This window comes from Gadus morhua, chromosome 21 (assembly GCF_902167405.1).
Source record: "Gadus morhua chromosome 21, gadMor3.0, whole genome shotgun sequence".
In the NCBI taxonomy this organism is placed as follows: Eukaryota; Metazoa; Chordata; class Actinopteri; order Gadiformes; family Gadidae; genus Gadus; species Gadus morhua.
Window position 1 is genome coordinate 12,382,834 of NC_044068.1, and position 12,277 is coordinate 12,395,110.

The 12,277-nt window shown below is 39.6% G+C and overlaps 1 protein-coding gene across 1 annotated transcript; it reads right to left on the reverse strand.

Moving 5' to 3' along the window:
- Nucleotides 1–8,639: 8,639 nt before the first annotated feature.
- Nucleotides 8,640–12,266, reverse strand: eif2s1b (eukaryotic translation initiation factor 2, subunit 1 alpha b). Its single transcript, XM_030344504.1, has 8 exons — nucleotides 12,095–12,266; nucleotides 11,350–11,592; nucleotides 11,094–11,173; nucleotides 10,692–10,843; nucleotides 10,192–10,298; nucleotides 9,986–10,083; nucleotides 9,722–9,865; nucleotides 8,640–9,346 (listed from the first exon to the last, which is right to left on the reverse strand). The coding sequence occupies exons 2-8, from the start codon at nucleotides 11,588–11,590 to the stop codon at nucleotides 9,221–9,223; spliced, it is 948 nt and encodes a 315-aa protein (XP_030200364.1). The 5' UTR covers nucleotides 11,591–11,592; nucleotides 12,095–12,266; the 3' UTR covers nucleotides 8,640–9,220.
- Between the last annotated feature and the right edge of the window lie 11 nt (nucleotides 12,267–12,277).

Genomic DNA, 12,277 nt, shown 5'->3' on the forward strand with positions numbered 1-12,277 from the left:
AGCTTTTCAAATCTTATTTGGCAAATAACTTCACATGATGTGTCTTTTTACAATTTATTCGTTACCAGCATTCGTAGCGTTGATCAGCAGTGAAATAGTCTGCTATAAGACGTTGACGTCGCTTATATCCACATGTTGTTCACGGTAGCGTTTTGAATACTTGCTTCGCGTTGTGCCGGCGAAATGCACATTTCTTGTCGCGTTGTGCCGGCGAAATGCACACTTCTTGGACCCCTGCATAACTGCTTGCAGTTCTAGTTTCCATTGGTCATTCTCAGTGGTGGCTGGCGATCAAACCTGTTGGTGGGGCACAGTAACAGACAGGGGGTCTGAGGTCCCCCCACCCCAATATATTTTTTGGAATTTAATAGATTTGATTTCCTGTAATCTAGTGCATTTTGGGGATGGCCACTACCTATTTACCTACTTTTCATTCAGATTCATAGCCTACATCCTGACTTGCAGGGCCTGGACAAGCTTACACTGCATATACAGACATACTTCATGGCCATTCCACCAGCCATTGCTATTTGACCCATTGTTGTTATTCTGATATTGAGACAAATCATGATCACTGTCCTATAGCGTCCATTTTTTGTGAGTCTCAATGTCTACTTCAAATGCAGTTAAAAATATGGGACAGTTGCTTCATTTTGTTTACATGCTACAGGCCGAAAGACTAAATTAATATGTAACTTACTTGCACCTTTTAAGTATAACATTGCTTGGGGAGTCCAATTCCTCCACTGAAAAGGGTGGAAAGTGCTTACAACTCTCTGCTAGGTAGCGATCTATGACACTGTTGTTTTTTATTGGTCGTCATGAAAAAAACAAAAGGGGTAACACTGTCGATAATTATCAAATAAAACATAGGGGGTAACACTGTTGTTTTTCACACACTGTTGTTTTAATCAAATGAAACATGAGGGGTAACACTGTCTTTTTAAGCAAATGAAACATAAGGGGTAACACTGTCGTTTTTTATCGGTCGTCATGAAAAAAACATAAGGGGAAACACTGTCGTTTTAATCAAATGAAACATGAGGGGTAACACTGTCTTTTTTATCAAATGTAATATAAGGGGTAACACTGTTGTTTTTTATCGGTCGTCATGAAAGGAACATAAGGGGTAACACTCGTTTTTATCAAATGAAAGATGAGGGGTGACAGTACTGTCATTTTTCTTTGGTCGTCATGAAAAAAACGATAAGGGATAAAACTGTTGTTTTTGATTGGTCGTCATGAAAAAAAAACACAAGGGGTAACACTGTTGTTTTTTATTGGACGTCATTAAGAAAAACATAAGGAGTAACACTGTTGTCTTTGTCAAATAAAATAAAGGGGTAACGCCGTCGTTTTTCATCAGTCGTCATGAAAAAACATAAGGGGTAACACTGTCGTATTTTATTGGTCGTCATGAAAAAAACCATAAGGAAAATAATAGAAAAACACACATACATTTTAATGTCATGTATATCCTCTTTATTGATGATTGATCATTGTGTATTGTCATCGCCTCAGTGGTGCAGTGGAGTGTACTCTGCCTAACCCACTGGCGACCGCGGCTCAATTTCTGTGGAAAACACAATATCTTTAATTTGAAACGTAATGCTATCATGTCATTTTTTATCAGTCGTCATGAAAAAAAACATAAGGGGTAACACTGTCGTTTTTTATCGGTCGCCATGAAAAAAAACATAAGGGGTAATGCTGTTGTTTTTTATTGGTCGTCATGAAAAAAAACACAAGGGGTAACACTGTTGTTTTTTATCGGTCGTCATGAAAGAAACATAAGGGGTAACACTGTCGTTTTTTATCGGTCATCATGAAAAAAAACATAAGGGGTAACACTGTTTTTTTTATTAGTCGTCATGAAAAACAACATAAGGGGTCACACTGTTGTCTTTTATCGGTCGTCTTGAAAAAAACCACAAGCGGTAACACTGTCGTTTTTTAATGGTCGTCATGAAAAAAAACATAAGGGGTAACGCTGTCTTTTTTTATCGGTCGTCATGAAAAAAAACATAAGGGGTAACGCTGTTGTTTTTTATTGGTCGTCATGAAAAAAAACACAAGGGTTAACACTGTTGTTTTTATCGGTCGTCATGAAAAAAACATAAGGGAAATAATAGAAAAACACACATACATTTTAATGTCATGTATATCCTCTTTATTGATGATTGATGATTGTGTATTGTCATCGCCTCAGTGGTGCAGTGGAGTGTAGGCTACTCTGCCTAACCCACTGGCGACCGCGGCTCATTTTCTGTGGAAAACACAATATCTTTAAATTTAAACGTAATGCTATCATTTCTATTGCATCATATATAACCACAGATATTTTTAAATTATATATCTCAGTGGGTAGTGGAGAGAGGTGTGAGCTAACCCCTGGAGACCGGGGTTCAAGTCCGGTTGATGTCCTCTGTTAGAAGACTCTTATCTCCATTTCATGCGAATTATAAAGTCAAGTATAACCATTGTGTTGGCTGTATTCAGTGTCTTGATGGTGCATTGATAAGTTCGGAGGTTAATACTCTAAACAGCTCAGATTCGGATCCCTGCGGGAACCACTTTCGTTTTTTATTGGTCGTCATGAAAAAAAAACACACATGAAAAAAAAAAAGGGGTAACACTGTTGTTTTTCATCAGTCATCATGGGAAAAAAACATAAGGGGTAACACTGTCGTCTTTATCAAATGAAACGTAAAGGGTAACACTGTCGTTTTTTAATTGTCGTCATGAAAAATCCATAAGGGGTAACACTGTCGTTTTTATCAAATGAAACATGAGGGGTGACACTGTCGTTTTTATCAAATGAAACATGAGGGGTGACACTGTCGTTTTTCTTTGGTCGTCATGAAAAAAACATAAAACACTGTCGTTTTTTATCGGTCGTCATGAAAAAAAACATAAGGGGTAACGCTGTTGTTTTTTATTGGTCGTCATGAAAAAAAACACAAGGGGTAACACTGTTGTTTTTATCGGTCGTCATGAAAAAATCCACAAGGGGTAACACTGTCGAAATGTATAGAATAAAACATAGGGGGTAACACTGTCGTTTTTATCAAATGGAACATGAGGGATGACACTGTCGTTTTTCTTTGGTCGTCATGAAAAAACCATAAGGAGTAACACTGTCGTTTTTTATCAGTCGTCATGAAAAAAAACACAAGGGGTAAGACTGTTGTTTTCTATCGGTCGTCGTGAAAAAAAACATAAGGGGTAACACTGTCGATTTTTATCGGTCGTCATGAAAAAAAACATAAGGGGTCACACTGTTGACTTTTATCGGTCGTCATGAAAAAAAACATAAGGAGCAACACTGTCGTTTTTTATTGGTCGTCATGGAAAAAAACACAAGGGGTAACACTGTTGTTTTTATCGGTCGTCATGAAAAAAAACATAAGGGGCAACGCTGTTGTTTTTTATCGGTCGTCATGAAAAAAAACACAAGGGGTAACACTGTTGTTTTTATCGGTCGTCATGAAAAAAAACATAAGGGGTAACAATGTTGTTTTTTATCGGTCGTCATGAAAAAAAACATAAGGGGTAACGCTGTTGTTTTTTATTGGTCGTCATGAAAAAAAACACAAGGGGTAACACTGTTGTTTTTATCGGCCGTCATGAAAAAATCCATAAGGGGTAACACTGTCGAAATGTATAGAATAAAACATAGGGGGTAACACTGTCGTTTTTATCAAATGAAACATGAGGGGTGACACTGTCGTTTTTCTTTGGTCGTCATGAAAAAAAGCATAAGGGGTAACACTGTCGTTTTTTATCAGTCGTCATGAAAAAAACCACAAGGGGTAAGACTGTTGTTTTTTATCGGCCGTCATGAAAAAAACCATAAGGGGTAACACTGTTGATTTTTATTGGTCGTCATGAAAAAAAACATAAGGGGTCACACTGTTGTCTTTTATCGGTCGTCATGAAAAAAAACATAAGGAGCAACACTGTCGTTTTTTATTGGTCGTCATGAAAAAAAACACAAGTGGTAACACTGTTGTTTTTATCGGTCGTCATGAAAAAAAACATAAGGGGCAACGCTGTTGTTTTTTATCGGTCGTCAAGAAAAAAAACACAAGGGGTAACACTGTTGTTTTTATCGGTCGTCATGAAAAAATCCATAAGGGGTAACACTGTCGAAATGTATAGAATAAAACATAGGGGGTAACACTGTCGTTTTTATCAAATGAAACATGAGGGGTGACAGTGTCGTTTTTTATCGGTCGTCATGAAAAAAAACAAGGGGTAACACTGTTGTTTTTTATCGGTCGTCATGAAAAAAAACATAAGGGGTAACGCTGCTGTTTTTTATTGGTCGTCATTAAAAAAAACATAAGGGGTAACACTGTTGTTTCTTATCGGATGTCATGAAAAAAAACATAAGGGGTAACACTGTCGTTTTTTATCGGTCGTCATGAAAAAAAACATAAGGGGTAACGCTGTTGTTTTTTATTGGCCTCATGAAAAAAAAACACAAGGGGTAACACTGTTGTTTTTATCAGTCGTCATGAAAAAAAACATAAGGGGTAACACTGTCGTTTTTTATCGGTCGTCATGAAAAAAAACATAAGGGGTAACACTGTCGTTTTTATCAAATGAAACATGAGGGATGACACTGTCGTTTTTCTTTGGTCGTCATGAAAAAACCATAAGGGGTATAACACTGTCGTTTTTTATCAGTCGTCATGAAAAAAAACACAAGGGGTAAGACTGTTGTTTTCTATCGGTCGTCATGAAAAAAAACATAAGGGGTAACGCTGTTGTTTTTTATTGGTCGTCATGAAAAAAAACACAAGGGGTAACACTGTTGTTTTTATCGGCCGTCATGAAAAAATCCATAAGGGGTAACACTGTCGAAATGTATAGAATAAAACATAGGGGGTAACACTGTCGTTTTTATCAAATGAAACATGAGGGGTGACACTGTCGTTTTTCTTTGGTCGTCATGAAAAAAAGCATAAGGGGTAACACTGTCGTTTTTTATCAGTCGTCATGAAAAAAACCACAAGGGGTAAGACTGTTGTTTTTTATCGGCCGTCATGAAAAAAACCATAAGGGGTCACACTGTTGTCTTTTATCGGTCGTCATGAAAAAAAACATAAGGAGTAACACTGTCGTTTTTTATTGGTCGTCATGAAAAAAAACACAAGGGGTAACACTGTTGTTTTTATCGGTCGTCATGAAAAAAAACATAAGGGGCAACGCTGTTGTTTTTTATCGGTCGTCATGAAAAAAAACACAAGGGGTAACACTGTTGTTTTTATCGGTCGTCATGAAAAAAAACTAGAGCTGTCAAGCGATTAAAATATTTAATCGTGATTAATCGCATTAATGTCATTGTTAACTCTAATAAATCGCGATTAATCGCAAATTATTTTTCTATGCTAAATATCCCTTGATTTTTTTGTCCCATAATTCTTCTCATTTTAATTCTCTTATCAACATGGTGAAGTGCATCGGCTTGCCTTGTGCAAATGATTTTTTATTGATAACAACATTGGCATAATACACTGATCAAAACAGGACGATACAAAAAAAGAGCCTATAGTGCAATTAAACGACTGCTTTGAACAAATGTCATTTGAACATAGCAGTCAGGCTACTGCTTCTTTGTTTTGAGCCAAAGAAAAATTTTTTTTTTTTTTTTTTTTTTCTAAAATAATTGCGTTAATCGCGCGATAAAAAATTTAACGCCGTTAAATTTGGTTTGCGTTAACGCCGTTAATAACGCGTTTAACTGACAGCTCTAAAAAAAACATAAGGGGTAACAATGTTGTTTTTTATCAGTCGTCATGAAAAAAAACATAAGGGGTAACGCTGTTGTTTTTTATTGGTCGTCATGAAAAAAAACACAAGGGGTAACACTGTTGTTTTTATCGGCCGTCATGAAAAAATCCATAAGGGGTAACACTGTCGAAATGTATAGAATAAAACATAGGGGGTAACACTGTCGTTTTTATCAAATGAAACATGAGGGGTGACACTGTCGTTTTTCTTTGGTCGTCATCAAAAAAACCATAAGGGGTAAGACTGTTGTTTTTTATCGGTCGTCATGAAAAAAAACATAAGGGGTAACACTGTTGATTTTTATTGGTCGTCATGAAAAAAAACATAAGGGGTCACACTGTTGTCTTTTATCGGTCGTCATGAAAAAAAACATATGGGGTAACACTGTCGTTTTTTATTGGTCGTCATGAAAAAAAACACAAGGGGTAACACTGTTGTTTTTATCGGTCGTCATGAAAAAAAACATATGGGGTAACGCTGTTGTTTTTTATCGGTCGTCATGAAAAAAAACACAAGGGGTAACACTGTTGTTTTTATCGGCCGTCATGAAAAAAAACATAAGGGGTCACACTGTTGTATTTTATCGGTCGTCATGAAAAAAAACATAAGGGGTAACACTGTCGTTTTTTATCGGTCGTCATGAAAAAAAACATAAGGGGTAACACTGTCGTTTTTTATCGGTCGTCATGAAAAAAAACATAAGGGGTAACACTGTCGTCTTTTATCGGTCGTCATGAAAAAAGACATAAGGGGTAACACTGTCGTTTTTTATCGGTCGTCATGAAAAAAAACATAAGGGGTAACACTGTCGTTTTTTATCGGTCGTCATGAAAAGGGGTAACGCTGTTGTTTTTTATCGGTCGTCATGAAATAAAACACAAGGGGTAACACTGTTGTTTTTATCGGTCGTCATGAAAAAAACATAAGGGGTAACACTGTCGTATTTTATTGGTCTTCATGAAAAAAAACATAAGGGAGATAATAGAAAAACACACATACATTTTAAAGTCATGTATATCCTCTTTATTGCTGATTGATCATTGAGAATTTGCATCGCCTCAGTGGTGCAGTGGAGTGTACTCTGACTAACCCACTGGCGACCGCGGCTCAATTTCTGTTGAAAAGATAATATCTTTAATTTCAAACGTAACGCTATCATGTCTATTGCACTGTCATATATAACCACAGACATATTTGAAATTAAAATCTCAGTGGGAAGTGGAGAGAGCTGTGAGCTAACCCCCTGGAGACCGGGGTTCAAGTCCGGTTGAAGTCCTCTGTTGGATGACTCTTATCTCTATTTCCTGCGAATTATAAAGTCAAGTATAACCATTGCGTTGACTTTATTAGCTGTCTTGATGGTGCATTGATAAGTTCGGAGGTTAATATTCCAAACAGCTCTGGTTCGGATCCCTGCAAAAACATTGACAGGGGTACCGCTGTGGTTTTTTTATTGGGCGCCATGAAAAAACCCAAGGGGTAACACTGTTGTTTTATATCGGTCGTCATGAAAAAAACATAAGGGGTAACACTGTCGTAATTTATTGGTCGTAATGAAAAAAAACATATTTGAAAATAAATAAATAATTGTCCTTGTCAAATAAAACGTAAAGGGGTAACACTGTTGTTTTTCATTTGTCATCATGGAAAAAAAACATAAGGGGCAACACTGTCGTTTTTATCAAATGAAACGTAAAGGGTAACACTGTAGAATAGAATAGAAACAGACACGCGCACACACACACTATATATATTAAACGGTCCCAAGTCCACACCATGGACATATTGGGCTAGCGGCTAGCCCCACCACTATAATATGTCCATGGCCCCACCAGGAAGAAAAATAATCTCCGTTCACTTCAACCAATATGTCCATGACTTCAACAGAGAAACACTCTGAGCATGCGCATTTCAATGTTTCCAGTCCAATACACATTGCATTGGGCTGGTGGGGCTAGAGGCCCTCTTGCACCTCCAGAGAAACTCAGCCGGAAGAAGCAAGCCAGGGTCGACAAATTAAATAAAAGCGCAAAACTTGTTATTTTATAGTACTTTCTGGGGAGATTATTTTTTAAATATATATATATATATATATTTATATGTATTCTATTTTTTTGTTATATATTTTTTTTTTCTTGTGTGAGTAGCGACTTGCCCCTAATGACTATTCGCCACTGGTCATTCAGACCGGGGACATTTAGAATTGTCGGTCCTAATTGTTTTCCAGACCGGTAATAAACGACAACCGAAAAGCTGCTATAAACCGGCCTAACTTTCACCGTCAACACCGAACCCCTTCTTCTTCGCACGGCTGTCAACTTCCGGAACATTCGCTAGTTCGATTTTCTCAAACAGCAGTTTCAAGTACGGGTAGCATAGAACTAACGTTAACCAAGTGGGGTCTCCATGATTGCTAAATCTAACGAGAGGTAAAATTGCCATTAAGGAAGGTAAGCATAGTATGCTTTGCGACTATGCTTCGCAGTATGCCTTGCGAAACCCAGTATGCCTTTCGAAACACCTCGTGATTGGTCGATGAAAAGCTACCAGGAACGCCTAATGGGCGTTCTTGTGTCATGACGGAAACGCCCAAGCCTGCAGCTGGACCCTTCTCGGACAAACAGGCTCAGTCTTTAAAAGCTGTTTGAACCGATAAACCGTTTGGTCCTTCATGCCAACCGGTCTAAGAAGGAGCAGATCCATAATGTTGTGACATTTTTCCTACAATAATTCCTCTAAAGAGGTTCAATTATCCAATAACGTTGCTACATTTGATTTGATTTAGAACCGAGATTACCAGTTTGCTAAAATAGTGCAACAACTCACTGACAAGGACACGCTTTGAATCAAAACTTCCCGTTACTTTATTGAGATCATGTCAGCTAAACCATCAATATCCTGCCGGTAAAAACCCTTAAACTGGAAGGAAAACAGCACAAAAATGCACCCATGACTGGTGTTGAGGAAAAATTAGCCTTTTTTCAGTTTTACCATTGTTGGCTGCATTGTGCAGCCAGCTAAAGATGAAACGTCATGGATGCTGAACACGCTGGTCTGGTGAGCCAGAGATTACTGAAGGCCACTTTTTGAAAACGGCTTTGGAATTATTGAATCTTTTACAGAGGGGGACGAGGGGTACGGTCAATACCTCAGTTGTATAATTTTACTTCAGAAATAACTAATCGGACATGGACTCTGAAAGAGCAGGGCCAGAAGATATCAATAGCGTATCACCACTATCGAGCCCAACACCATGTTCAAACACGTTTTGTTTCATTTTTTTTTCCGGGCCAAAAGAATGTATTAACTTCAGGGAAATGTTGAGAGCCACTGTTGAATGTACTGCTCGAGTATGGCCAGGTCCGTCCGCCTTGGGTTTTCCTCTTCACCCCTCTCATCGTGGAGGTCCGGTGGGGAGGTCCTAGTCCTCCGCCTTGGCCTCCATCTCCTCAGCGTCATCGTCTCCGTCCACCTCAGCGTTTTCCCGCTCTAACCTCTCCAGCTGTCGTGCCAGCTCCGTCTCATCCGTGTCCGTCACCACCTTAGGCTGAGGAGGAGGGAAGATACGGGGGTTAAAGACCCCATAGAATATTCTTCACCCACTGATGAAAAATGGTAGTCAATTGCTATTTTTACATTCAACTTTGCCACTGGTCTTTCAAATAAAGCCTGTACTGGCCAACCCACTGCTGGCTCATCCAGTAACCCCCAACTCCAATAACCCACCTTACTAAGAAATACATCAGAGAATGAAAACGAGTATGGTACAATCCCTAGAATTAATGTAGTGCGGTGTCTTATTATTTTGTCCCTTTCTTCTGTTATGTACACTCAACTTATATCGACATGTTTAGAATTGTAATAAAACATGTGTATTTAATGCTTTGGTACGCAAACATTGGGCCGCTGGAAACCTTCTCACCTCCATCTGGATGTTGAACACACCCCTCTTCTCCTCAATTTTCTCCTTGATGGCAGCCATGGCCTGGTTAAGGACAGACAGGCCTTCTGTGCGCTCCAGGGTGGTTGTGGTCATCACGTAGCGTGGAGGTGCGATCAGGTTGATCTGTCGGGCGGAAGGCATTCGGTGTGTCAGTTGCGAGGACGATACACTAGGGGTCGTGTTCCAAAAGGCCCATGTGCCGGCGGCAAGGCGGTTAGACTAAACGTTTTTGTGGAGGCTCACCTTGATAGGCATGACTTCTGTAGAGCAGCCAAGCCCCGCCCGGAGTGCTTCCTTCACCGCGTCGATCCCCTCGTAGCCATAGCACGCCACCTCAATGTCTACAGACGGATCACAAATACGTTGATATATACACGATATGTGGAAGGGATTACACAACTTTGTGGTACAACGTTTGTCAACTCCACTGAGGGGACGTGGCGTCTCACCGGCTCTGATTTTGACCGCCTGTGGAGTGAGTCGCCTGTTGATGTTGTCGATGAGTACGTTCCTCTCCTCTTCTGTCAGGTCCAGCCCATCCAGGATGGCAGGATCTCTGAGAGGGGGGAAGGAGGGACACTTCACGTCAACACCTTTAACTAAAAAATACTAAACTGTTCTGACACGTTTCCTTCAAAATACTACTAGTAAAAATCAAAAACTGATGTTTTTTCTTGACCATTCATCAATGTTGCAGTCATGAAGGTAATATTGTTTTTCAGAATGCACACCAACCGTTTTATCCAAAGAATATGTAATTTGAGTGAGTACTTATTGTAAAATTCCACAGATTCAGCTTACACCAACATGAAAATGATCTAATATGGTATTTAAAATGAACATCTTAAATGTCAACATGTTTTTGAATGCACCATTTAATAGAAAAAGTTTCTAAGCACATGCTTTCCCTTCCTCCTGAAATCTCTGATCAGGATAACAGGACACTCACGCCACCGCCTGTTTGAAGACATCGTAGGCACCGTATCCGGGCCGCTTGTACTTCTCATCAAAGACCCAGGCGGTGCGCTGGAAGAGGCTCTCCAGCTGCTCGTCCTTGCTGTATTCCAGCACCTCGGCCACGTGCCGGAGAATGCTGTACACCTGTTGACGGCATAACAACAACGACATCAGCCAGGGCATAATCACTCCATGCCAATTGTTGACCACAGTAGGATCAAAAAATTAAGCTTTAAAACAAAAGCAACCATATTGCAAAGGCAACAGGTCACAGGTGCTTGCACTTATGACCTGTTGCACTAATACAACTTGGATAGGAAATCCAAAAAGTATGAAAAACAAAAGTATGAAAATGAAGATAAAGCTAAAAAAACGTCAGCTGAAGTTTACTCACGGTTTTAGATTTGGTGAATTTGTCTTCACATTTGATGGCCTCCTCTGGTGAAACTCTTCTTTTTGACAGGTCAATGTATCCTGAAGAGAGAGCGAGAGACGGTTAGGATATTTAAATGCTGTCATTGATAGGCAACCCCACAGACTTTGTTAACATACATGGTCAATTGATGACTGAAATATTGTACAGCCCGCGAGACAGTTACATTAACTGTGATGCTCTGTAATACTTTGTTATATTTGGAGGGATAGCTTACCCTTCTCTTTGTCTACACGGATGACCACCACACACTCATTGCGGCCTATGCGAATAAGCTTGTTGATGGAGCGGATACGTCGACGTGACAGCTCACTGAGGAGGATCATGCCCTCGATGTTGTTGTACTCCAAAAGGCTGACGTAGGCACCCATCTCAGCGATGGACCTCACGTTCACCATCACCACATCATCCACCTCTGGAAACCGGTGCTGGTAGAATCTACAGCTGAGCCCCGGCATCGCTAGAATACGCGATAGAAGAGAAAGGAAAAGAGATCAGATAGTTAAAAATCTAAAACTAACGTAACATTATGAAAACATGAAAATTGGTGGCTTCGTTTGTTTAAATTACGCAAGCTGGATAAAATCAGTCTAGAAATGCAGAAGTCAAACCCAATTGTATTATCGTTTGAATTATAGCACTGAGTGGTATGATGCAATTCCGATTTACGATAATTGTATTGTATATATGGCCACAAAAGAGAAACAATACCCCATATGATAAAAATAAAAACAACAGAAGCAGTAGATAGAAGATGACAAATTCATGTTACTGCTCGCAATAATCGAGAGCCACCCTAAGCTATGTAGCTAACGGGTAACATAGGCCGTTTGCTGGGCTGATTCTCAGCTCACATGCGGCACATGCATCGCAGGGGTTAGCAGTTAGCCACCGCTAGTAGCATGATCTGCCTTCCCCTCCCGGCAAACAGCTGCTTTACCTTTCATACTAATGCGATTTACCTGTGTCATATGGTTACAAATAGATACGAAATGGATTTCTGTTCTTCAGAACTTCTTGGTTCAATATTCGCTTTCTATATTTTAAAGATTTGGGCCAGCTAACTCCAATTCATCGGTGTGTGCTATTTTTTTTCGACCCGGAAGAGATCATACCCTAAAGGTTCGCGCGTGCGCAAGACTCAT